This window comes from Gopherus evgoodei, chromosome 1 (assembly GCF_007399415.2).
Source record: "Gopherus evgoodei ecotype Sinaloan lineage chromosome 1, rGopEvg1_v1.p, whole genome shotgun sequence".
Classification (NCBI taxonomy): Eukaryota; Metazoa; Chordata; order Testudines; family Testudinidae; genus Gopherus; species Gopherus evgoodei.
This window is the reverse complement of record NC_044322.1, coordinates 205,504,485-205,528,182: the sequence shown is the minus strand read 5'-3', so window position 1 is coordinate 205,528,182 and position 23,698 is coordinate 205,504,485. Positions and strand designations below refer to the sequence as shown.

Sequence of the window (23,698 nt, the reverse complement as noted above, 5' to 3'; positions counted from 1 at the left end):
CCAAAGAGTGTTCTGTGTATTCTGGGTTCACTGCTCAGGCTTGAAAAGACAGGAAGTAATATTTTCTAAAAATACTAGGCCTGATTCTCTATTGCTTGGAACCTTGTTTAGAAATTTGCATAATTCTGACCTGGTAGCATTTTATACCTACTTTGCATTAGTCTGACTACACCAGGTAGAGGAATCAGGCATAATATATACACATTGGACTCAATCTTAGGCCCAATGCTCCCAAAATGACATGGGGTAGAACTCTCCTAGCTCTGAAGATTTTTACCCTTTTAGGCAAAGTAGTGGTGGGCAGTATGCGAGACACCCATCTTAGTGGTTAATGTGAATCTCCTCAAAACTTTCCAGCCAGTTCCTTCTTGACCATGGTCGGTGATGGTTCTTTCTGAAGAAGCTATGTGCTGTCCTCAGTGGTTGTTGCTCCAACTCTCTCCTGATCCACTGTCTGGCCTTCAACAATCCATGCTTGTTAGACCAGCTTCTTCAGTCAGGACTATAATAAATTCTTTTAGTTTTTTTGCCTCTGGTGCCTTTCTTGTTTCTCTGGATTACTTAGTCCTGAGAATGTCAACTCATTCAACTCGTTTCAGTCGTTGCATAGATTGCTACTTTCATGATGATAGGCTTGTTCTCTGGATGTTTTGGGTCCAGCTTCCATTTTTGTGCTTGAGTATGTTATAACAGAATATTGGCACCCGCCGTTCAGGGCATGGTGTCTATTGTGGTTCTTTGCAGGATATTTTGTTGGAACTTTGGCATGCTGTGTCTTGACCCTTCAATTCATTCTCTCTGTTAATGCACTTCTCCTTTCCAGGAGGTGCTCCTCTTCTTCTCTTATGTCCTAAATCAGTTTTAAACAGTGAAATCCACTCTGCATGATCAGGAAATCCATTGTAGGGTAGAAGGAAGTTTAATGCTCCAAGACTGGATGCTGAATTATCCAAATATGGAGTGTGAGAGCAAAACACAGAAATATACCCTGTTTGGAATGCTGAAGAAGTGAAAATTATCCCAATTTTTCATTGCAGAGGAAAGCAAAAGTAAACCATCAGGTGAAGGAGAGGTGCCACCAATTCCAGAGGGACAGACAGAAAGAGTAGAAAAGCCGGTGGAAGGTGCTGAGTCAGATATTAGCAGTGCCCGTGAGTATTGCCTTCTCCCTAAGAGACATAAACATCAACTTAAAAATCCCACTGCATCTTGAAATTGTTTGTGTTTGCCTACTGTTGTTAGAAGTAACATAAGGCCCCCGTAACTGACAAAGATTAGATAAACAATTTTTTTTTCTACTTTTTCAGCTTGTTCACTTCACAGCACTTAATAAGCATTCCATTTTGCTTTCCCGTGGACAGTCTCTGCCCCCTTGGTTGTTTGTATTGGTGCATCACATGATAACAGGGAGAGACAAACATGTTAACGAAAAAGATAATCTGACTGTAAAACAATAAGAATTAACAGAAATGACTCAGATTGAGGACTAGAACCTGAAACTCATGTTTATAGCTGACTACAATTCCTGCTGACAATATTCGTTCAATGCATTGAGTTCCAGTTAGGAACTATCTAGATCAGCACATTAGTAGAAAGCCTTTGTTAGCACAGTGTCTCCATGGCAACCTGCTTTATGTGAAGGAGCGAAGTGCTACACGTTTGTACTGATTAGTCAGCATAAAATTATGCATTCAATATCTACTGAAGAAAGAAGCCTCAAACTTGGCTTGTTTTCCTAAATCTAATTGAGACCTAAACATCAAACAAAAAGTTTGAATAAAACTCTCCCAGTAGCTTTAAGGTCTCAAGGTTTAAAGTCAGTAAAGATGACATATCTTACAAATATTGACAGAAGTTGTCTGCTATGTGTATGGGGCAGTGAATTTTCAAAACATTCTTACCTTGGTTATTAAGAACCCAGATTTTTCTAATCTTAGAAAAAACACATGCTATTCATTCAAGGCTATTCACAGGATAGGTTTCATAGTGCAAAGACAGCATTTCTTTGGAGGAAGGAAAGAATGAATGAATAATCCACTTTGGCAGTTAGGGTATTGACATTTATACCTATCTGACTAAAGCTCTTTTTTTGGTCACTATTTCTGAAACACAGAGGAAGATGAGGAGGAGGAGGAGGAGACTGAGAAATCCCCAGAGCCAGAAAAAAAGCCTGAGAAGCTAGAAAGGAAAATCTCAGAGACCTTCTTCTATAACTATGAAGATTTGTGCTCGCAACCCTTTGTGACATCAGACTCTGGGATACCAATTAACCTCCTCACTCTCATGCATCCTTCTCATGCTGGATTGTATAGACTTAGATCTAGGGTTTTCTTATCTAAAAGCTGCAGTATATTATTTCCTCCAGGTGTAAGGGAGGAACAGGGAAGAATGTGTGATTTTTCAGACGCACAGGTGGGTTTTCCATTGGGATGCTGAAGATGCTGTGAGGAAACCCCTCTTTGTCTCTTTTCTGCATCAGGGCAAGTCTATGCTACAAAATTAAGTTGACCTAAATTACGTTGATGTACAGCCACTGCAGTAATTGAATTGGTTTTGCTTATCCACACTACGCTCCTTGTTTTGGCAGTGCATGTCCTCACTAGGAGTGCTTGCACTGATTTAACTGCCAGTGTGGGGCATTGCGGGGGGGGGTTGGTTTCTGAAAGGCAGCAACAATTGATGTAAGCAACACAGTGTCTATACTGACACTACATTGACCTAACAACATCGACTTAAGCACTACGCCTCTTGAAGAGGTAATTATTAAGTCAGTGTAATGGGCAAGTTACTTTAGTGGGAGCTACATTTTAATGTAGACAGTTACAGAGTTAGGTCGACATAATCTGCCTTACGTTGACCTAACTATAGTGTAGACCAGGCCTCAGATTGGCAGAGGGAGAGAGCTTGAGGGCTTGTCTACACGGAGTACTAATGTGTACTGGTGGGGGTCTGATTTCTAAAGCCTACTAATGTGTTGCATGTTAATTGGTTGTATAGACCCTGCTGGTGCGCACCAAATGTTCCCCAGTGCACTTAATGTAGACCATGATGGTGTGCACTATGTTAAAGTGCACGAGAGAACTTTTGTTGTACACCAGCAGGGTCTACATGACCAATTAATGTGAAACACACTAGTGCACTTTAGAAATCACCCTTCCTTCCACAGTACACGTTACTTCTCCATGTAGACAAGCCCTGAGACATTGCTTTGGTTCTGTCTCTTGAATACAGTGCACTTTGTAATCTGATCAATTTCATTTAAATTTTATTTGAAAAAAGAACATTAAGACAAAAGAGCAGGGGTCGGCAACCTTTCAGAAGTGGTGTGCTGAATCTTCATTTATTCACTCCAATTTAAGGTTTCACGTCCCAGTAATACATTTTAACGTTTTTAGAAGGTCTCTTTCTATAAGTCTGTAATATATAACTAAACTATTGTTGTATGTAAAGTAAATAAGGTTTTAAAAATGTTTAAGAAGCTTCATTTAAAATTAAATTAAAATGCAGAGCCCCTCAGACCGGTGGCCAGGACCTGGGCAATGTGAGTGCCACTGAAAAAAAAAATAAATCAGCTCACGTGCCGTCTTCGGCACACGTGCCATAGGTTGCCTACCCCTGCAACAGAATATGAATTCTTAGGAGATCTCCAGAGATCAGGATAGGCCATAAAAATGGAGTCTGACGTGGAGCTGGAGGGATGGTACATAAATCTTTAAAATATTTAATTTATATTTTCCCCAATTATTTGTAATACCTTGGTGGGTTTTTGCTTCATCATAGCACCAGTCTTAAAACAAACCAGAGCCAGACCAACTGAGTAACCACCACCCAACTCAGTGTTCCTACCTGGGTTTGCTCTAGTTTTTAGTATTAATACCTTTATTGCTATTACTTGGAAGAAATAAATCTCAAGGTCTAAAGTCAATGCTTTTCCTTAGTGAGCTGTTTGCAGACACTCTTTTGGTTATGACTGCACCAAAAGTGCAAACCTGCAATTGCTGGATAGTCAAACACTCCTCTATGTAGCAGGCAACCAACTGGTGCTCTTGGACCTGAAAACTAAATATCAGACTTATCTCCGGAGCAGCAGCGGTGGTGGAATTGGCATTATCACGGTATGGCTTTTATTTGCCTCTTTAGGAAGAAGATTCCTTTCTAGAGTTTAAAACTTATAGTAGTGAAACAGTCTGTGTGTCTCAGTTGTTTCACGGAAGATTTCCACAGTTGCCTGCATATTTGGGCTTGAATGAAAGAGCAGTATTGATTAAAGGGTGGAAAAGAAAAGTCAGTAATCTCAGATGTGTTGACCAGTAGCAATCCATCAAGGTGTATTACATAGACCTAGTTGATTAATAGTCAGAGAACAAACAGCTGCATGTCTTAAATAGGTCCAGGTTCCAGGCCATACTAATAAGTTACTTACAAGAATTGACAAGAGTCAACTGGGTTTCACTTTTTTGTTGTTTTAAAATTTTATTTATTAAAATGCTCTGGATACAGTTTAACTGTTTTTGTTCAATACATCATCTATCCTGATTACAGTTAATATTGGCTAAATGTTTCACCTGTCCTGAAATTTGGAATTTCAAGTACATAGGTAAATGGAGTGAAATGTTGTCCAATTTCACTGTAGCAAGCTCCTCTCTGTGGGCCAGATTATGAAACGCTTACTCTGGTTTATCACCATCTTATTCCACGAATAGTCCTGTTGGATAATTGATACTATTCCAAGAAAGTGAGGCTATTAAAATCTGGCACTATGCTGTTTTGTTATATTGTAAGCAATACTTCTTGGAGAATCAGGTTCTCACATCTCCTGCACAGAGCTGGGTGATGTTTTTTTACCGGCAAATTAATTTGAGGTAAAATGCATTTTTCTATCAAGCAAACCTATTTGCAAATATTCGTCAAATTTGGCATATGATTTTGGATGAATAAAAATAATGGAAAAAATCAAAAAAAAGAGTTGAAACAGTTTTGACATTTTTAAAATGAAATATGTAGATGTTGTTTCAAAATTACAGTTTGCTTTGAAGTTTAGCTAAATTTGTTTAAAAAAACCTTTAAAAGGGTATAAGCACCCAAAAAGTAATAAAATATAAAAATATTTTGAGTCAAATGAAACTTTTTCAAACCAAAACAATTTTTTCCTGTTTTTGTTTTGGCCACATAAGTGGGGGAAAAAAATCAATTATTTTCCCAACTCCACTACTGTAGAATAGCCCCTGAATGTGCTGTTGCTAAGTTTGCTTCTATTCTCCAATAGTAGAAGGATAGAGCAGTGCCCTAAATGCTGTCAAGGGGGAGATGGATTGGTGGGCTGAATGCAGGTGAGATGATCAAAGGTGCAGGATAAATACAAATTATTGCATGGTTCCACAGTGTGTGTGGTGGTATACAACTTGATATTTAGTTGAGGACAGCCAAAGGGGATATCAGAGTACGTAACAGAGTCTTTGCTTTTTCTAGGTACATCCTAGTAAACAGTATTTTGCAGTAGGAGAAAAAGGATGGAAGCCAAATATCATTATCTATGAGTATCCTTCACTAAAGCCATACAGAATACTCCAAGGTAGGTTAAATAGGACTATTTCGGTATTACATGGATACAGCAAAGTTTATAGACTCCAGCAAGTGGAATAATGTTATGTTTTAGATTTTTTACTAATTATATAATCTTTTGGCACTTGAAAAATCACATACAGAAAACTGATTGTAAGTAGTTGTCCTTGCACTCTTGGGTGTGTGGAAAATAGCCAACTGTTGGCTGACTCTGATTCAGCACTAGCCAAATAATGAGAACTGAACTCTTTTTAAGCAACCTTTCTTTGTGGACATCTGTCCTTCAGGTGGGACTGAGGAAGCCTATGCATTTGCTGATTTTAACCATTATGGAACACTACTGGCCAGTGTTGGGAGCAGCCCTGATTACATGTTGACAATCTGGGATTGGAAACAGGAAAAGATTGTGCTGAGGTCAAAGGCATTTTCCCAGGATGTTTATAAGGTCACATTCTCTCCTGAAAATGAAGAGCAACTCACCACTTCTGGAGCAGGACACATTAAGTAGGTTGATTCACTAACATCAATTGATGGGAAGTAACTAAAAAAAATCATGAAACTTACAAGGTGATTGACTAATATGATTGTTAACAGGTGCACAACAATGGGGAATAGTGTTCTGCTTAGCAATACAAATGTTGAAACCTCTGCTTTCCAAAAGAGATCGTAGAAATGATAGAAACACAGGGTTGGAAGGGATCTCAATAGGTCATCTAATCCAGTCCTCTGCACCGAGGCAGGGCTAAGTATTATCTAAACCATCCCTGACCTCTGTTTTTCTAACCTGTTCTGTAAAACCTCCAGTGATGGAGATTCCACAACCTCCCTAGGCAATTTGTTCCAGTGCTTAACTACCCTGACAGTTAAGAGTTTTTTGTTGTTTGGTAATGGTGTACTGGAATGCCCAATAAACTGCTCCACTGTTGATCTTCAAAAGTGCACTGAAAGTGGGGAGAACTAGTTAAAAGAAATATTTCTATCAACCTCTGTTCTAGCTGTTGGGTCAGCACATGGCTCTTCTCTGCATTCTGGGCTTCTTATCTGTTGGTGTCTCTTTGGCTTTGTGAAATGGGCTGACACATGCTGTTTGGTCAGATTTAAGAACTAATCACAAAGCATGGCCAGACAGCCTATGAGAGCACCAAAAAGGAAGATACAGTCTGTTTTATAGGTAAATTTAGGTTCTTCTTGTAATTAAAAATGGACTAAAGCATTATGCTTTTGGGGAGTAGGGACCATCTTTTTGTCCTATTTGTACAGTACCAAGCACAATGGGATCCTGGTAGATGACGGGGGTGGTACTGCAATACAAATAATAAATAATACTAATGATGAATCCAAATACCTGTAAATTTTACAGAGGAATCAAATAAAAATCCCTACATACTTGCAATTTGATTCCAATTTGGATCTAAACCGAGAAAGGGTTTATTTTCAAGGTCTAAACTGATGAGACTTTATTGATAGTTGAAATCTCACAAAATAAGATGTCTGGTGAGATTTTTTTCTATTTTGAGCTAAAACATCATTAAAGATAGCTTGAAATATTTCAGTGCCATAAAATCCACACTTGATCCCTAACCCTGATTTGTTCTCAATTATAGCATGGTCCCAAAACATTGCCTAAATATAATCTGGATCCTGATCCACATACCACGAACTTGGACCATCTCTGATTGAAATAGGAGATGAGAGTTTGTCTACAATGGATTCGTTATTTTGTACTTCTTTATCTGTGTAACATTTCTGCATGCTTTGTTAGAAGTAACTTTGGAGATACAGGCCCAAATTCTGGCTCATTTAGATTAATGCAACTCCACTAAAGTCCATGGGGTTACACAGAATGGAATCTAGTGGAGAAGTTATCCACAGGATTTCAATAGATGAACATCCTACATTGGAGAACAACCAGAGAGAAAAATAGGCTGCTTCAAGTAAATATGGAAAGTATTGCAAGATGGATATATAAATTGATTTAGCACCTATTTAAATATTAATCTTTATTTTCCCCTGCCCATATTTTTCTAGGTTTTTCATGGAAGTAGGTAAAGGGAAAGTGTTTTTTTTTGAGGGGAGATGGGTGGCCGTGGTGTGTAAACAAACGCCTGACTGGGATCAGGATGGGTTTGGTGACCTACTCATCTTGTGGGTACACAGGTGTGTTGGGGCATTTCAGTCCCACTCAGTAACAACAACAAAAAAACAACCCTGGATAGCCTCATTCAGCACATATAAAGTTTTATCTAAATTTTAAAAAACTACAAACCCTCATATTTAAAAGTAATTGAGTAGTCCACACATTGGAGATACTCATGATACGATGGCATCAGAGCCTGAGAGACAGTACTTTCTAGATACAATCTCAAGTGTAACCTCAAAGACTGTTTTCTGTACTCAGGTTCTGGAAGATGGCCCATACATTCACTGGACTCAAGCTACAAGGAGCATTGGGCAGGTTTGGTAAAACAGCTGTGACTGACATTGTAGGGTATGTGGAGCTGCCTGATGGGAAGGTGAGTAGAGTAAATGAGTACAACTGTTTTCTTTCTCCTTCTCAGGTACTGAACAAAGGTCCATTGAAGTCAATGGGAGTCTTCCCATTCACTTCAGAATGCTTTGGATTAGGCCTTCTATGCACAATCAAATATACAGCTGTGAATCTAATATTGACATTAACTGACAATAAACTGGCTTATTTTTAACAGTTTAAAAGTATCCATTATTATTGTGATTCTCAGACAAATGAGCTCTCTTAATTTAAAGGCTATAGTGAGCTAAGATATTCACCAGTCTCTCACCAATATCTGCACATTGATATGTTATAACACTCATGTATTACTCTTCACTTGCATGAAAGGTTATCTCTGGATCTGAATGGGGCAACTTGCTGCTTTGGGAAGGGGGTCTCATCAAAGTAGAGCTCTGTCGAACTGGACATAGACCCTGTCACAATGGCCCTGTTAATCAGTTAATTCTGGATGAGGGAGAGCTGGTCACTGTTGGAGGAGATGGCTACATTAGGGTGAGTATTTTTTCCTTTAATAGTCTGGGCACATATTTGGTATACAGAGTCTTGTTAATAGTGGGAAAGAGAAGTAACTTAGCCTATACGTTGTATTGGAAGTAGCCTATTGATGGAGTTTCTTTCTGTGATCATTGTCTAAGAATGAATTTTGACAAGGAACTGGATAGGAGCAGATCTCTTTCCACAATGTAGATGTTTGGATCAGATCACATTTAAATATCACTTTGTGCCTACTAATGCTAGAGAAATCCCTTCTGTGCACTAATAAATCAGAATCAATTTCAATGATGTCTCTAACAAGTTTTATTTCTTAGTTTTGTCTTCAACAACCTTGGGGATGTTTTGTGTGTGTAGCTTAGGTTTATGTTAGTCATTTTCAGGCCTTGTTAAGATGTCACATACTATTCAAAGGATAATCACAGTAGTGTTTGAAGTTAATTTCTGATCATGTGAACACTCAAGGCATTTGTGTAAGTAGCTAGTACCTCTGTCATTTTATTTCATAGATGTATCCATTTCAACTGAGCAGCAAACCCCTGTTAAAGAAAAAATAAATAATGGGACATCCTCAATTTAAAATCAAACCAATTTTAAAAAATGAGTTAAAAGAAGTCTCAAGTTCTTCATCTGCTTCTGATTCTACTTGCCAATTTGTGGGTTTTACAGTCATATGGTCCTGTTTTGTGTTTGTTTGTTTTTAGTTTAGTTTCCTCCCCTATTGCTGCATGAAAGGCCCAAACAATGGAAAACTGAGTGTTCAGGGAAAGAGGGAAACTGACAGTAGACAAATTACTGTTAAATGCTCAAAATAAACAAAGTGGAAAAAAGTGTGTCTTTTCCCATCTAATCTTTTAGTTGTAGTAATTAGAGGCAGTGGTTACAGCTATAGGGAAAAAGTTTCAGATGAGGATTTTGGTTTGATTTTTTGTTTTTTTTACATTGATGGTATTCTTTATGTAAATGTTGTCCTGGCGAAAGGGTGCTGGACTGGCAGATCTGGAAACCGAAATCTGCTCTTTATCCACAGAGCAGGCAGTGGAGGTGCAAGCTTTCTCACTTTGTCCTTCCATACTGCCTCACTAGGGACAACTTCTAGGAGGCAGTTTTACTCTCCATAGTTGTGACACTGCTAACATGGGTACTAAGTAGTGTCAATTGTAGTTAATGATTTTTGAGATATGGGTAATAATCCAATTCCTAGAGGACAGAGACCTATAAACACATTTTACATGGGCCACTGAACAGATATTAGATGGTGACAGCCTCTGATTGGCTTGAACATGACCTGGAGCAGTCACGATGATGTGGACACAACAGGCTCCCTATTCTATATCCTGAGCCACCCATTCCCTTGGATTCTTATAGTTTAATTTTATATTGCCATTGTGCATGTTAATGTGAGATATGTTGGTATTTGGATTAATGAACGCTGCTCTGTTCACTTCCAACTGCTTGAAGGTGTGGGACTTTGAGACGATAGATGCAGCTGATTCTGTGGATGACACAGGTCTACTAGAGATGGAGCATATGAATGAACTTCTTGTTGGCAAGAATGTCAACTTGAGCTCCATCATGAAAATTCATGATCTTGGACAGCCCATTTGGTATGCTCAGGTAAGACATATTTGCATTCTTACGAGCTCTGTGGAGCAATATTGGAGAGGCATGTGGTAATGCATTGCTAGAGGAGGCAATCTGTTTTTTCTTGTAGAACTAGTACCTTGTCTCCTCCTGGATTATTTTTAGAATAGAATAACATTTGAGTCTCTCTTCCGCTTTGAGAGTGGGAGCAACATAGGTGTGGGAGAATTTGGAAGTGTCATTCCCAGGCTTCATTGCCCTGTTCTGCTACTGAGCACCAGGTGAAATTGACATCAGGCTATGGGGTCTAAATCCTGTTTCTTCCAGATGATTGAGATTCTTACATACAGTATTTGTAAAGAATTACAAGACTAATGCTATTTTCAAACTTAATTTGAAAGAACATTCAGATGTTAAATATTTATTTTATTAGGATTCCAATGGAGCCATCTGGAAGCTTGATCTGAGTTTTTCAAATGTCGTAAGTTTTATTCCGAGCTCTCCACCCGCCCTGTTTTTTAAGTTCCTTTAATGACACTGCTCTACAGCCAAAATGCTTCTGAAATAAATGTAGTCCAACTTTACTAATTCTGGGTCACTGAGAACGAAAATGATGCTTAAAAGTGTTGATTGGCTCTAGTTTTCAAGATGCGCCATTGGGTCAGTATACATGACCCTTGACTTGGGAATGGCGGAGGATAAGTGAGTTATAAAGGGAAAGGATCTCAATTTAAAACAGAAATGACTAAAATACATCTTTGACTGGGTCTATGAATAATCTATGACAGGGTTTGGACAGTACTTGCTTTTTAGGCAAAACAATGAATGATGCAATCTGAAGCTGGATTGCGTCATACATGATATGAATTGCATCATGTTATTCCTAGAAGTCATGGATGATGCAATCATAACGAAGCTTACATCACTCTGCTGAACAACTTGCCCTATATCAGCTCTAGAAATCATACAGTGTCGTGCTCTCTTATTTGTCAGTGTTTGATTTTGCAAAGGGACACATTTCTGTTTAGCCAAAGTGAGCAGAGATGCCTCATACTTGTGTGAAAAGTGCAGATAACTTCTGCTATGTTTGTGGTGAAGTGACTTTTGCATCACAAAAGCGCAGTCTAACCACTATGGTTAAGAAAGCCTATCACCTTTATTTTGGCTGCAAAATTGGAGATCTGGACAAGAGGTGGGCCCCACACATATGCTGCAACACTTGTGCAACAAATCTTCACCAGTGGTTGAACAAGAAAAGGAAATCTGTGCCTTTTGCAGTGCCAATGATTTGGAGAGAGCCAACAGATCATCCCAGCAATTGTTACTTCTGCATGGTGCCTCCAGTTGGGAAAGGTGTGTCAAAGAAGAAAAAGTGGACTGTGCATTATCCAAATATTCCATCAGCTATACGCCCAGTACCCCACGGAGAAGGACTGCCCGTTCCTGATGCACCAGAATCATTCTCACTTGAGTCAGACGAGGAAGAGGATGAAACTTCTGGTCCTGAACCATCAATGTCACAGGACCCACATTTTCTCCCATCCTCCTCCTCTGAACCACACCTCTAACACAAGGTGAACTGAATGACCTTGTCAGGGATTTGGAACTACCCAAGAGTAAGGCAGAGCTGTTGGGCTCCACACTACAGCAGTGGAATCTCCTGGCAGGCTATCAGGGCAAATGGAGCCCATCAATGCTTGCAGACTATTGCTGGACAGTGACAAGAGATGCTCCATTTAATGAATACAAGAGACAAGCCAAGAAGCGCCGAGTAGACACTGAATAGGACTAAACTATGTACATAATAGTTTTTTGCCTTTTCTTTCATAATAAATTTTATGTATATAACCCTTTTGCTGATTTTTAAAGTGTTACATAAACAGGACAGGCGAAATATCATCATGTGAAGCAACCATAAACACACGAAAAGACCTAGGTTTACAATTTATGATTAAAACTCTACTATCTACACAACATACATAGACATAAAATGTAAAAACTTAAATATCTTAGAAACAGTAGCCAACCAGTTGTTTTAATTGTCAGATTTGAATTCAGCACATCAAAATGCATAATAAATATCGCATTTTATCTCTGAAGCAGACGACTTCTCAAAAATTGTAGACCAGTGTTACACTGTGTGGCCACAAAGTGCCATTCAACTGTGTGGCCACAAAGTGCCATTCAACTTTTGACCAACTGTACAGCTGAGGATTTAGTGTTATTATCAGGCACACCTTTATGTTTTATCTTCACTGCTTCATTAATTACAATTATTGGCCAAGATTTTCAAAGGTAGCTATTGATTTTGGGTCCCTCAATTGTTGACTGCTAAACTGGAACTACTTTAAAGGGGCCTGATTCTCAAAAGGTGGGAAGTGATGGACGTTAATGTGAGAAGTTAAGGTGTGGGCTGCTACTACAACCTGTCTGGATAGGTATTTCTGAAGTGCTCATCACTTTTGTATCTAGATGACACTGAGGACAACATTCACGTTTCTGTACATTTTATCAGACTGATTGCTATTATCATCGCTGTAGATCTGCTATTGGTGAAAAGGGTCACATGAGCAGAAAAGTTAAAACAGACACTTTGTTTGATCAAAAATTCCATCAAGCAGACCCCGTAGCAGCAGAAAAATGAAGCTGCGGCACAATTATGGCAAAAAGCTATGTAGAAAGTGTATAATAAATACAGGAGTATATATGGAAACCTATTTTTCAACTTGTATTGGAAAAAGACTTCCAGCGAAATATAAAGCCCTTGGCTTAAAGTCATTTTCTCAGCCTTCAAAGTAATCGTTTTCTATTATAAATTTGATCTCCAGGCATTGTACCTCCCAATTTAATGTTATTCACCTTTATTTTTACATATCTGATGCCATATTTTTAAATCCAGGTGCTTAATATGCCTGTAAAAATTTGCTCATGCACCTGTTGTACAATCAAAATAGGCATTTGCAGGTACAAAAAGGGAACTGTACTTGTGGGTATCTTGTTGCATGTACAAACTCCACACTTTTGCATGCGATAGATTAGGGTAGATTTTGCACGTTTATTTTAGGTGTCCATTTTATGTTGATGAGGCATTGCAAACCATGTTTTCAGTCTCTGAATGTAGGAGAACTCTGTTCTGATTTCTCTATAGACCCATGATCCAGAGTGCCTGTTTACCTTTCACTCGGGAAAGATTGAAGCCATGGGGGTGTCTCCTGTCACATATCTCATGGCCACTACTGCACTTGACCGTAAGTACAACTCTTCCCTAAGCGGTTAACTTGTAAGAGCAGGGTTGCAGCAGTCGGGCTCATTGTGGAATTATTCTGTTTTAAACTAATGTGTTTAGTTCACAGTTGTAGTGGAAGTGTGTCTTTACTTTGTAAAGATACCTACCAGCTGGTCATTATTCTTGGGGACAGTTTTTTTTTAAATAATTAGAACAGATCATTAATGGGTTGAAGCTACATAAAGTGCAAGGAGTATCTGATCTCAAGAACTAGGTTTTCAGTTAAAGAAAGTCTCAATGTGAAGCTTTATAAACTCTGTGAAAGAACAGAAAAGGGGAGAATTGTTTAAAGAATTGTTTAAATCATATTCCAGACTCAGTGGATCAACAAGTGTTTTATAATGCACTACATTTATGACACTGTATAAACAAGTCTGAGTATTAATATTTGTGCCTTTCTTGGTAGCTGCAACAGTTATCATGCCCTCATTAATAGTTTCTCAGACTATGGACATTAATTTATGAAGGTGTGCCTGAGCAAGCCTTCAGCACTTCATTTTAGCACTTGTTAGAGAGGGAAGGAATATTGGCCATTTCACTGACATTATCCTTCATACTTTTCAGAAAGTGCCACAGGGTCTTAAACTTGATCTTGTCAGCTATTAATTATATATGGTGTACTACTAGAATCCATATATTGTGGCCTGAAGGCAAAATTCCTACCACTTGAGCCAAACTGAAACCTATGAGGGTTGCTGATTGTTATTGAACTGTATGTACTAACAGGGGTTTCCACATGCCATTAATTCCAGCTAAAGTGAAACTGGCTCTTATCTGGATTCTTCTCCATTTTAACCTATTTAATCACTTTCCTCAAAGGCAAATCCAAGTATCATTATATAATTTTTTTCTTATGCTGTCAGCACAGGACTTCCTGTAGTACATGTCAGTGTTGTACCTGTGACTACTCGATAATGACCCCAGCTGGCCAATGAGGCTCATTCCTCCTTGTTCAGAGCTGAATATGTTATTTCCGCAACAGTCTCAGCCCCTATTACCCTTGGGTGTGAGTGTTTAGGTCAGAGTTAATAAAGCTAGTGTTTCCTTTGTGATAGTACAGAAAGCTACAGTGCTACATAACCATCAATAAGGTACTTGCAGTTGTGAGTTTTGATGTGAAGTGAAAGATTACTAACTTTCCATTCAACCTTTCATTAAGATGCATCAGAAATTTGTCCTGAAATCTTAACAAGTAGTTTTTCAAGAAAAAATTGTCTGCAATAACCTGTCTCCTTTCCACTTCCATCTGTCTTACACAGACTCAGTGCGTATCTATGATTTCATTGGCAATTGTCAGTTGACTGAGATTAAGTTTAAACAGGGAGGAACGGCACTGACTTGGGCACCCCGAGTGGTAAGTTTACCCTACTGCAATGCGTTAACATGGATTCATAATGTGGCTATTTCATTGCAATCACACATGTTCATGACACAGGGTTTTAATGAAATTATTGGCCAGCTTGGCCTTTATGAATCACCGTTGGTGAGGTTATTTCACAGTGGTAAGATAAAGGTCTGGGAAATTTTTTCTTCCTTCACTGGGATATCTGATATGAGCAAGCTTTTTGTACTATAGAAGATTATCCCAGAGCAGTAGAGCTTGGATTTATTGTATGGGTGTTTCCCCATGTGTCTTGGCTTGCCAGGCATTCTACATGGCCTGTTGTACAGATTTGTAAAGGTGAGCAATGTGGACCCTCCCAGATAATACTCTGAGTCTATGTCTGGAATAGAGTTTTTGCTCTTTAACTCAAGCTTATTAATTGCTGAAATGGGGTGGCACTCACCTCTTGCAAGCACCCCTTTGACCAGGGCCCCAAAGAGGCCACGCTGAGATTGCTGAATTAGGGCAAACTGCAAAAAAATGAGGCAGATTAATTCCCAAAATTGGTGGCTATTCTAACACAGCTTCCACAATACCTTACTGGTTACCCAGAAGATAGAAATACAATTCCCTTAAAGCAAACCAGCCATGAGCTCCCAGCCAGACAGCCAAGTCAAATATGATGAGGATTACTGAAAATTTTGTTCACCATATAAAAGGTTCTACCAATCCCAAAAGATCAGACACATTACCCACCAGGTTAATGAATCTCATATCTTACCCAAATACACACAGCCAATTCTTTTAAACTAAACTAAGATTTATTAAAAAGAAAAGAGAGCGTATTGGTTAAAAAAGATCTTTATACATAAAGATATGAATAAAGTTCTTAGGTCAGTTTCATAGTGGAGATGATGAGCTTTAGAACTGTAAAGAGTCCTTTCAGAATTAGTCCAGAGGTTACAGTCCGATGTCCAATATCAGGGTGATCCAGATGGGACTGGATACCTCAGTCTTGTCACTCAAACATCCCCTGATGAAGCTTAAGCAGATCTGAGGTAAAAGGATCAGCACCCAAGTTACCTTTATATAGATCACTGTCAGGCTATGATAGCCTCTTGACAGCAGATATTCCTTGGGTGAAGAATAGCTGCTTTGTAGTAAAACTACCTATTTCCTATGTGTACACAAGTAACTAGTTGCATTCATCAGCATAAGGTAATTATCCATTAATCAGTTCATAGACAGTTTACTACAAACTTCAACGAGAAATATAGACTGACATTACACCCAAGTTTCATCTAAATGTTAATATTTCCTTTAGATCTCAGAATCAATGGATATAGAAATAGACAGGAACTGTCTGTTTACATCTAACAAGATATAAGTAAACACATACAGTTAGTATTCCCTCTAATTCTCCAACAATACAGGTTTGCATTTCAAAGCTCTAGTCTATTGAACATGAAATGGTCCTAACTACCATTTATATACTTTTCTAACAGGTCTCAAAGGGTTGAATTTGGGTCATTTAGCCAGCTGGGTTGCTTAACCCTTTCTGGCCCTGTGTCACAGCCCCCTTGGCAGAGAGCGTGTGCCTGCACTTCCTCTGCCTTGTGATGAGTCTTCAGCAACTCAGCCCTCTGGCCGAGTCTCTCACAGTCTGTATGTGAAACAACAGACACATAAACCGCTTTCGTGGTATAAGTCCAACGGGGGGCCTATCCCAGTACTCCTTGGTTAATCAGTGTCCTTCTGTAACCATCTGTGGGCTCAGGTCCTTATTTAGTCCAGCAGTCTTTAAATAGTCTTGGCCCAGAATACCAAGCCATACCCCCCAGGGCTCCCTCCATGGAGGCAACATCTTTGCCTTCTCTGAGCCTTTCTGGCCCCAGCTTTCTAGCTGGGCCACTATACAGTTCAGTTCCCCTTTTTGGGGTGTATCAAAGTCCAGCCACTTCCCCAGTGGCTAATGGGTGTCTGTGTGTGGGGAATCTGGGCCTGCCCACTACTCTGGGTCACAACCCAGGGATCCTACAGATAGTTAAAAGGCATGTGGTGGATGGCTGCTAAATTGTGTTGCTGCTACAATTCCCTGGGCCACCTCCCCTTGGCCACAGCACATTATTCACCCTTACCTCAAGGCCTTCTCCTGATTGAGTCCCAGCAGCCCCTCTTTGCTCCCTGCCAGCAACTGCTTTGTCCAAGGTCCTTCAGCAAGCCAGGAGCACCAAATTCCCTCCTCTGGCTCCAAGCAGCAACTGAACTCGCTCTGGCCCTCCAGCTCTTTTATACTAGCCTACTGGGCCCTGATTGGGTGCTCCCTGCTGCCTCTTTCCTGATTGGCTGTGTCCTGTGCAGCCTCTCTAGGCAGCTTGGAGGACTCTCTCCACTGCCCTTTTCTGGGGCAGGGTATGGCAGAGCTGCGAGGCCTCCAGCAGGAAGTCTCAGGGCCTAGTCCACCCCATCACAATTTCCAATTAATTTGAGTTAACTAACAGGTTTAGACACTCCACAAATGGTTGTGACCAGGACTGAACATTTGTGGAGTGTCTATACTATCTTTTAAAAATATATTAGCTAACTTGAGTTAATTGGCAATCAATTCACTTGAGATAAACTGTTTTGTAGACATGTTTTTGAGCAAACATTTATAGTAAGTCTGCAGAGGTCACTTATACAGGCAGTCAGAGAGGGAAATACTGTACCTTGATTTTTAAAGGGTAGGGTGGCTTTATGACTATGCTTTCAAGAGCATTTGTGCTATGCAATCTTATGACTATATTATAGGTGACCAACTGTGTGCTTATGAAGTAAGCTGATTGGGCCCTACAAATATACAGCACTATACTCAGGGCCAGATTTACAAGGGTAAACAGATACTTTTAAAGATGCAGCTAGGTACCTAACTCTCATTGAAAGTCAGTGGGAAGTAGGTACCTTACCTGGTTATGCTTTTGTAAATCCCACTAGATGCCTCTCTGCATCTTTAAGTGCTAAAATGCCTTTGTAAATCTGGCCCATAGTGCATCCTAGAACATTTTCATTCAGTTTTCTTTGAAGTATTGGTGTGTGAGGGAGATATACCTGGCCAGATGGATGAAAGGACTGAGCCCAGTATGTAAGTTCCTACTGCAAGTAGCTAGTCAATGAAAGTAAGTCAATTTATATCATATGCTATGAGCCATTTATTTATCTAGGATCATTTAAATATCTCTTCCCTAAAAAGAATATTAGAAGCTGCTGTTGGTTCAGATAGTGTCCCTAGTCTCTGTTTGCCAGAAGCTGGGAATAGGCGGCAGGCAATGGATCACTTGATGATTGCCCTGTTCTATTCATTTCCTCTGGGGCACCTGGCATTGGCTACTGTCAGAAGACAGGATACTCAGCTAGATAGACCTTTGGTCTGACCCAATATGGCCATTCTTATGTTCTTACACCACTGTCCTGTGAGTTACAAGCATGTGAGTCCCATCTGGCCTGACATCGAAATCAAAGCTCATTTTCCATGGTGGTATGTAGCATCGCTAAAGACTACTAGGCTTTTAAAATTAAACCATGTTCCCTGCATGTGACTCTTTCCTTCATGTATGTGGACAATAGAAACTCCAAATAGAATGATTTATGAGATGGGGTATATGTTAACTCTAGAGTTGTGTGTTGTACAGTTTCTCAATATCCTCTTGATGTTGATCCCAGGTAAAGTAATGGAGTAGCTGATGCGGAACTTGATTAAATTAAATTATCCTCTAATACTTTATTAATGCCAATCAGCGTTGATTTATGGAAAATTGACCCTGTCAAACCAACTTAATTTTTAAATGAAAATGCATATTTGGTTGATAAAGGCATTTGATGTAGCACTGCACTATATTTTGATTTAAAAATTAGAACAATACAAAATGAACATGGGACACATTAAATGGATTAACAGTGGACTGACAGGTCTCATAATGTAATTATATTTGGGGACTCATCTTTGAGCAGGTGCATTTCTAGTGGGGCCCCACAGGGATTAGTTTTTGCCCTACGCTGTTTAACGTTAGTTTTTGCCCTACGCTGTTTAACGTTATTGTTAACTACCTGGAAGGAAACAAAATCATTGCTGAGAAAGTTTGCAGATGACACACAGATTAGGGGAGTGGTAAATAATGAAGAATACAAGTCACTGATTCAGAGCGATCTGGATCGCTTGGTAGAATTGGAAGTCAAATCCTACTGAGGACGATAGAAAGGAGTATAAATTCTGGCAAATCAAGGGTAAAAGTATAATTAGGCAGGCCAAAAAAGAATTTGAAGAGTAACTAACAAAAGACAAAATATAACAGCAATTTTTTTTTAAAGTATATCAGAAGCAGGAAGAGCAGGAAGCCTGCCATATAATCAATTGGGCCATTGGATGATCAAGGTGCTAAAGGAACTCTCAAAGAAGACAAAGCTGTTGCAGAAAAACTAAATGAAGCCTTTGCATTGGTCTTCACTGCAGAGGATGTGAGGGAGATTCCTACACTGGAGCCATTCTTTCTGGTGGCAGATCTGAAGAGCTGTCCCAGGTTGAGGTGTCAGTAGAGAAGGTTTTGGAACAAACTGATAAATTAAATGGTAGTAAGTCATCAGAACCAGATGGTATTCACCTAAGAGTTCTGAAGGAACTCAATTATGAAATTGCAGAACTGCTAACTGTGGTATATGTAACCTGTTGCTTAAGGCAACCTCTGTTCAGATGACTGGAGGATAGATAATCTAACACTGATTTTTAAGAATCTCCAAAGGTGATACTGGTAATGACAGGCCAGTAAGCTTAACTTCCAAGAAATTTGTTGAAGCTATAGAGAAGAACAGAAATATCAGACATGTAGATGAACATGATATGTTGGGGAAGAGTCAACACTGCTTTTGTAAAGGGAAATCATGCCTCACCAATCTATTAAAATTTGAGGTGGTCAACAAATATGTGGACAAAGGTGATCCAGCGGATACAGTGTACTTGGATTTTCAGAAAGCCTTCAACAAGGTCCGTTCCCGAAGGCTCTTAAGCAAAGTAAGTAGTTATGTCATAAGAGGAAAGCTCCACTCATGGAACACTAAATGGTTATAACTCAGGAAATAAAAGGTAGGAATAAATGATGAGTTTTCAGAATGGAGTGTACTGGGACCAGTGCTGTTTAACATGTTCATAAATGATGTGGAAAAAGGGGTAAACAATGAGGTTGCAAAATTCGCAGACAGTACAAAATGACTCAAAATAATTAAGTCTAAAGCGGACTGTAAAGAGTTATGAAGGAATCTCACAAAACTGAATGACTGCATAACAAATTGGCAGATGAAATTCATTGTTTATAAATGAAAATTAATGCACTTTGGAAAACATAATCCCAACTTTACATATAAAATAATGGGGTCTAAATTAGCGGTTGCCACTCAAGAAAGGGATCTTGGAGTCACTGTGGACAGTTCTCTGAAAACATGTGCTCAATCTGCAGTGCCTGTCATAAAAACTAGTAATGTTAGGAACGATTAGGAAAGGAATATGTAAGACAGGAAATATTATAATGCCACTATATAAATCCATGGTGTACCCACACCTGGAATACTACCTCCACTTTTAGTTGCCCCATCTCAAAAAAGATATAAGAATTGGAAAAGATACAAGAAGGGCAACAAAAGTTATCGAGGCATGGAACAGCTTCTGTATGAAGAAAGATTAAGAAGATTTGTATTATTCATCTTAGAAATGAGATGACTGAGGGGGGATGTGATAAGAGATCTATAAAATCATGAATGGTGTGGAGAAGGTGAATAGGGAGGTGTTATTTACCTCTTCACATAACACAAGAACCCAGGGTCACCCAATGAAATTAATAGGCATCAGGTTAAAAATTAACATAGGGAACTAAACAGGCAACCTGTGGAACTTGTTACCATGGGATGTTGTGATGGCCAAAACCATAACTACGTTAAAAAAATAATTAATTAAGTCCATGGAGGATAGGTCCATCAATGGCTATTAGCCAACATGGTCAGGGATGCAACTCCATGTTCTGGATGGCCTAAAACCTCTGACTGCCAGAAGCTGGGAGTGGAGGATAGGCAGGTAGATGGATCCCTCAATAATTGCCCTGTTCTCTTTTTACCTCTGAAGCATCTGACACTGGCCACTGTTGTAAGATGGTATACTGGGCTAGATGGATCATTGGTCTGACTCTCTATGGCCGTTCTTACATTGTTCGCTTCAACCAGTTTACCATTAGAACAGTGTGTTTTAATATGGCCAATGTAAGGTTATACATCTGGGAACAAAGCATTTAGGCCATACTTAGAGGATGAGGCACTCTATCCTGAGAAGCAGTGGTTCTGAAAAAGATGTGGGGGGTCATGGTGTATAGTCAGCTGAACCTGAGCTCACAGTGTGATGATGTGATAACAAGAGCTAATACAGTCCCTGGATACATAAATAGGAATATTGAGTAGAAGCACAGAGGTTATATTATTTCTGTATTTGGCACTGATGCAACTGCTACAGGAATATTTGATAGTGGGCTTTTCAATCTAGCAGACAAAGGTATAGCAAGATTCAATGGCTGGAGGTCGAAGCTAGACAAATTCAGAGTGGAAATAAGGTCTACATTTTTAACCATGAGTAATTAACCATTGGAACAACTTACCAAGGTTTGTGATGGCTAAAATCAAGGTTGGATGTTTTTCTAAAAGATATGCCTTAGTTCAAACAAGAATTATTTTGAGGAAGATATGGTCTCTGTTATGTATGTTAAACTAGGTGATCACAGTGGTCTCTCCTGGCTTTGGAGTCTACAAATTTTATCTTTTGCCTGAAGATGCAAGTGTTTTTAATTTCATTATGCACAGGTAAATCCCAAAGGAGGTCTAATTGCTGTTGGGTTTGAAGATGGCGTTGTTCGCATTATTGAAGTTTATGATCCCAGGGGGCTCGCCATTGTTGCAGGACGGACCTATGTAGGGAATGCAGAGATGCGTCTGAAACAAGCTTTTAAACCCCACACTGCTGCAGTTACAGCCTTGGCATACGAACGAAATGGGGAAGTACTTGCCACAGGGGTATGTGTTACTTATTCACTGAATTGTTTTTATTAAGCCAAAAATATAAAACTATTTTAAGGTGACATGATTATGCTTATTTATTGATTTATTGAATCATACCTGCCTCAAGGAGGCTTTTCTTGTGATCTCCTCTTAGCCATTGCAGGAAATAGCATCTGCTGTCACATGGACCATGGAGATTAAGGGTTGTATGGACTACGGGGTAAGACCCCTGCAAAATCAGGAGAGGCTCAGGGAGAAAAGATCCCAAAGCACTTGGGGGAGGATAACTTAGTGCCTAGAATTACCTGATTTTCTGTATCTGTGATGGGTCTAAGTAGATTATCTATCCAGTTAGTAGGGAGTTATATTGGCTGACAGATATTGGGAATTCGCAGCACTGAGGTGAGGGTGTATGCAGTCCTTATCTGAAGTATGTGAAATGGTTAGAGAGCCTTGAAATGCATGCTTTTCAGTACCTTTCTTCTTTTCTTTCTCAGAGTAAAGACAAAACAGTTTTCTTCTTTGCCGTTGAAGACAAATATGAGCCAATTGGATACATTTGTGTTCCTGGGCCTGTGCAGGCATTACAGTGGTCTCCACCTTCTCATGTGAGTAGTGAATGTTTTGCCTGGTGCTTTAATCTTATTTTTAAAAGAAGCTGTTTCAACACACTGATGATGTAGCCTACATTGTTATCTTAAGGATGAAGAATCCTCATCTAAGCAATGTATTACAGACACTTTTCTGCCATACTCTTCATACCCTTTCAGGATGAGAGAGATTACTAAACAGAATTGTCCTTCAGTACAATCACTTAAGAGTTTTGGACCTGAGCAACAGAGTGCAGGATCACCTGGAAGCTATTAGAAACTTGGCCGACCACCTTCACTTGCTCCTGTGTAAGAAACAAGCTTTTGCATCCACTAGTTAAACTTTTAAGGCTTAGTTTTCATTTAAAAAGCACGGATTTGAACATGGACTGTGCCTGTTGCCCATATTCAAATAGGCATATGCAATTGTAAACAAAGCTTTCAAAGCATCAAAAGCAAAACCTTAGGTGTTTCTCTGAACTCAAGCTCCAGTGCCTTTGATGTTTGTCCATGACTAATTCAAATAGAATTTTATTATTAAAAAACAAGATTTCAATAGTTTAATAAGGCCAGGTCCACCCTAGAAACTTCTGCCAGGGTAATAATGTTGGTTGGGAGTGTAAGGTTCTTTATGAAATTTATAAACTAGCAAAAAGCCCTAGCGTAGATTGTCATGCTGTCTGGAGTGACTCACAACTGTGAGTGCCAATCTCAGGACAGACTGTCAGAAAATAGGGCAGACATCCCAAACTGGTGGTATATTCTATAATTAGATTTCACCAAGCCAGTAATAGATGTGCACTCCTGGATCGTTATACCAGTATTACCATGGAGTCACAGGGAGTCTCCTTATGCTCTCCAGCCTATATTGCCATCCAGACAAACTGGAGTTTCTGATAAAAGTTTATATAAACCCCAAATCATATTGGGTTACTCCCAGTCCCAAAGGATCAGTCACTTCTTACCCCAAATCAGTTGGAACTCTGGACCTTACCCCAAAAATCACACTGGTAGCCAAATCTCTGGTAAACTAACTAAAGATTTATAAGCTAAGAAAAGAAATGAGAATTATTGAGAGGTTAAAGCAGGTAAAATACATTAACAGGTGAGTCAGAGTTTGTAAATCCAAATGTAGTAATCTGCTAGCTTTCCAAAAGTCTCTCAGGGTCACCCAGAATAACACTGGGGATCTCTGTCTTGCATCTGGAATGCTTCCCTGTAAGTGTCCAAACAGTTCAGAAATACAAGATCTTTCTGTGAAATCCATT

At 39.4% G+C, this 23,698-nt stretch overlaps 1 protein-coding gene across 2 annotated transcripts in view; it reads left to right on the top strand.

Annotated features, from left to right (window-relative positions):
• The window catches only part of CFAP44 (cilia and flagella associated protein 44), a 72,545-nt gene that overhangs the window by 12,303 nt on the left and 36,544 nt on the right, over window positions 1–23,698 (top strand). Inside the window, exons 5-17 of one of the 2 annotated variants that reach the window (XM_030532951.1) lie at window positions 1,038–1,151; window positions 2,114–2,285; window positions 3,953–4,115; window positions 5,470–5,572; window positions 5,850–6,066; window positions 7,961–8,075; window positions 8,420–8,584; window positions 10,046–10,201; window positions 10,602–10,649; window positions 13,317–13,416; window positions 14,714–14,808; window positions 21,646–21,855; window positions 22,338–22,448. In XM_030532951.1, coding sequence (XP_030388811.1) covers window positions 1,038–1,151; window positions 2,114–2,285; window positions 3,953–4,115; window positions 5,470–5,572; window positions 5,850–6,066; window positions 7,961–8,075; window positions 8,420–8,584; window positions 10,046–10,201; window positions 10,602–10,649; window positions 13,317–13,416; window positions 14,714–14,808; window positions 21,646–21,855; window positions 22,338–22,448 — 1,769 coding nt within the window. The other variant, XM_030532961.1, reaches the window with a different exon arrangement.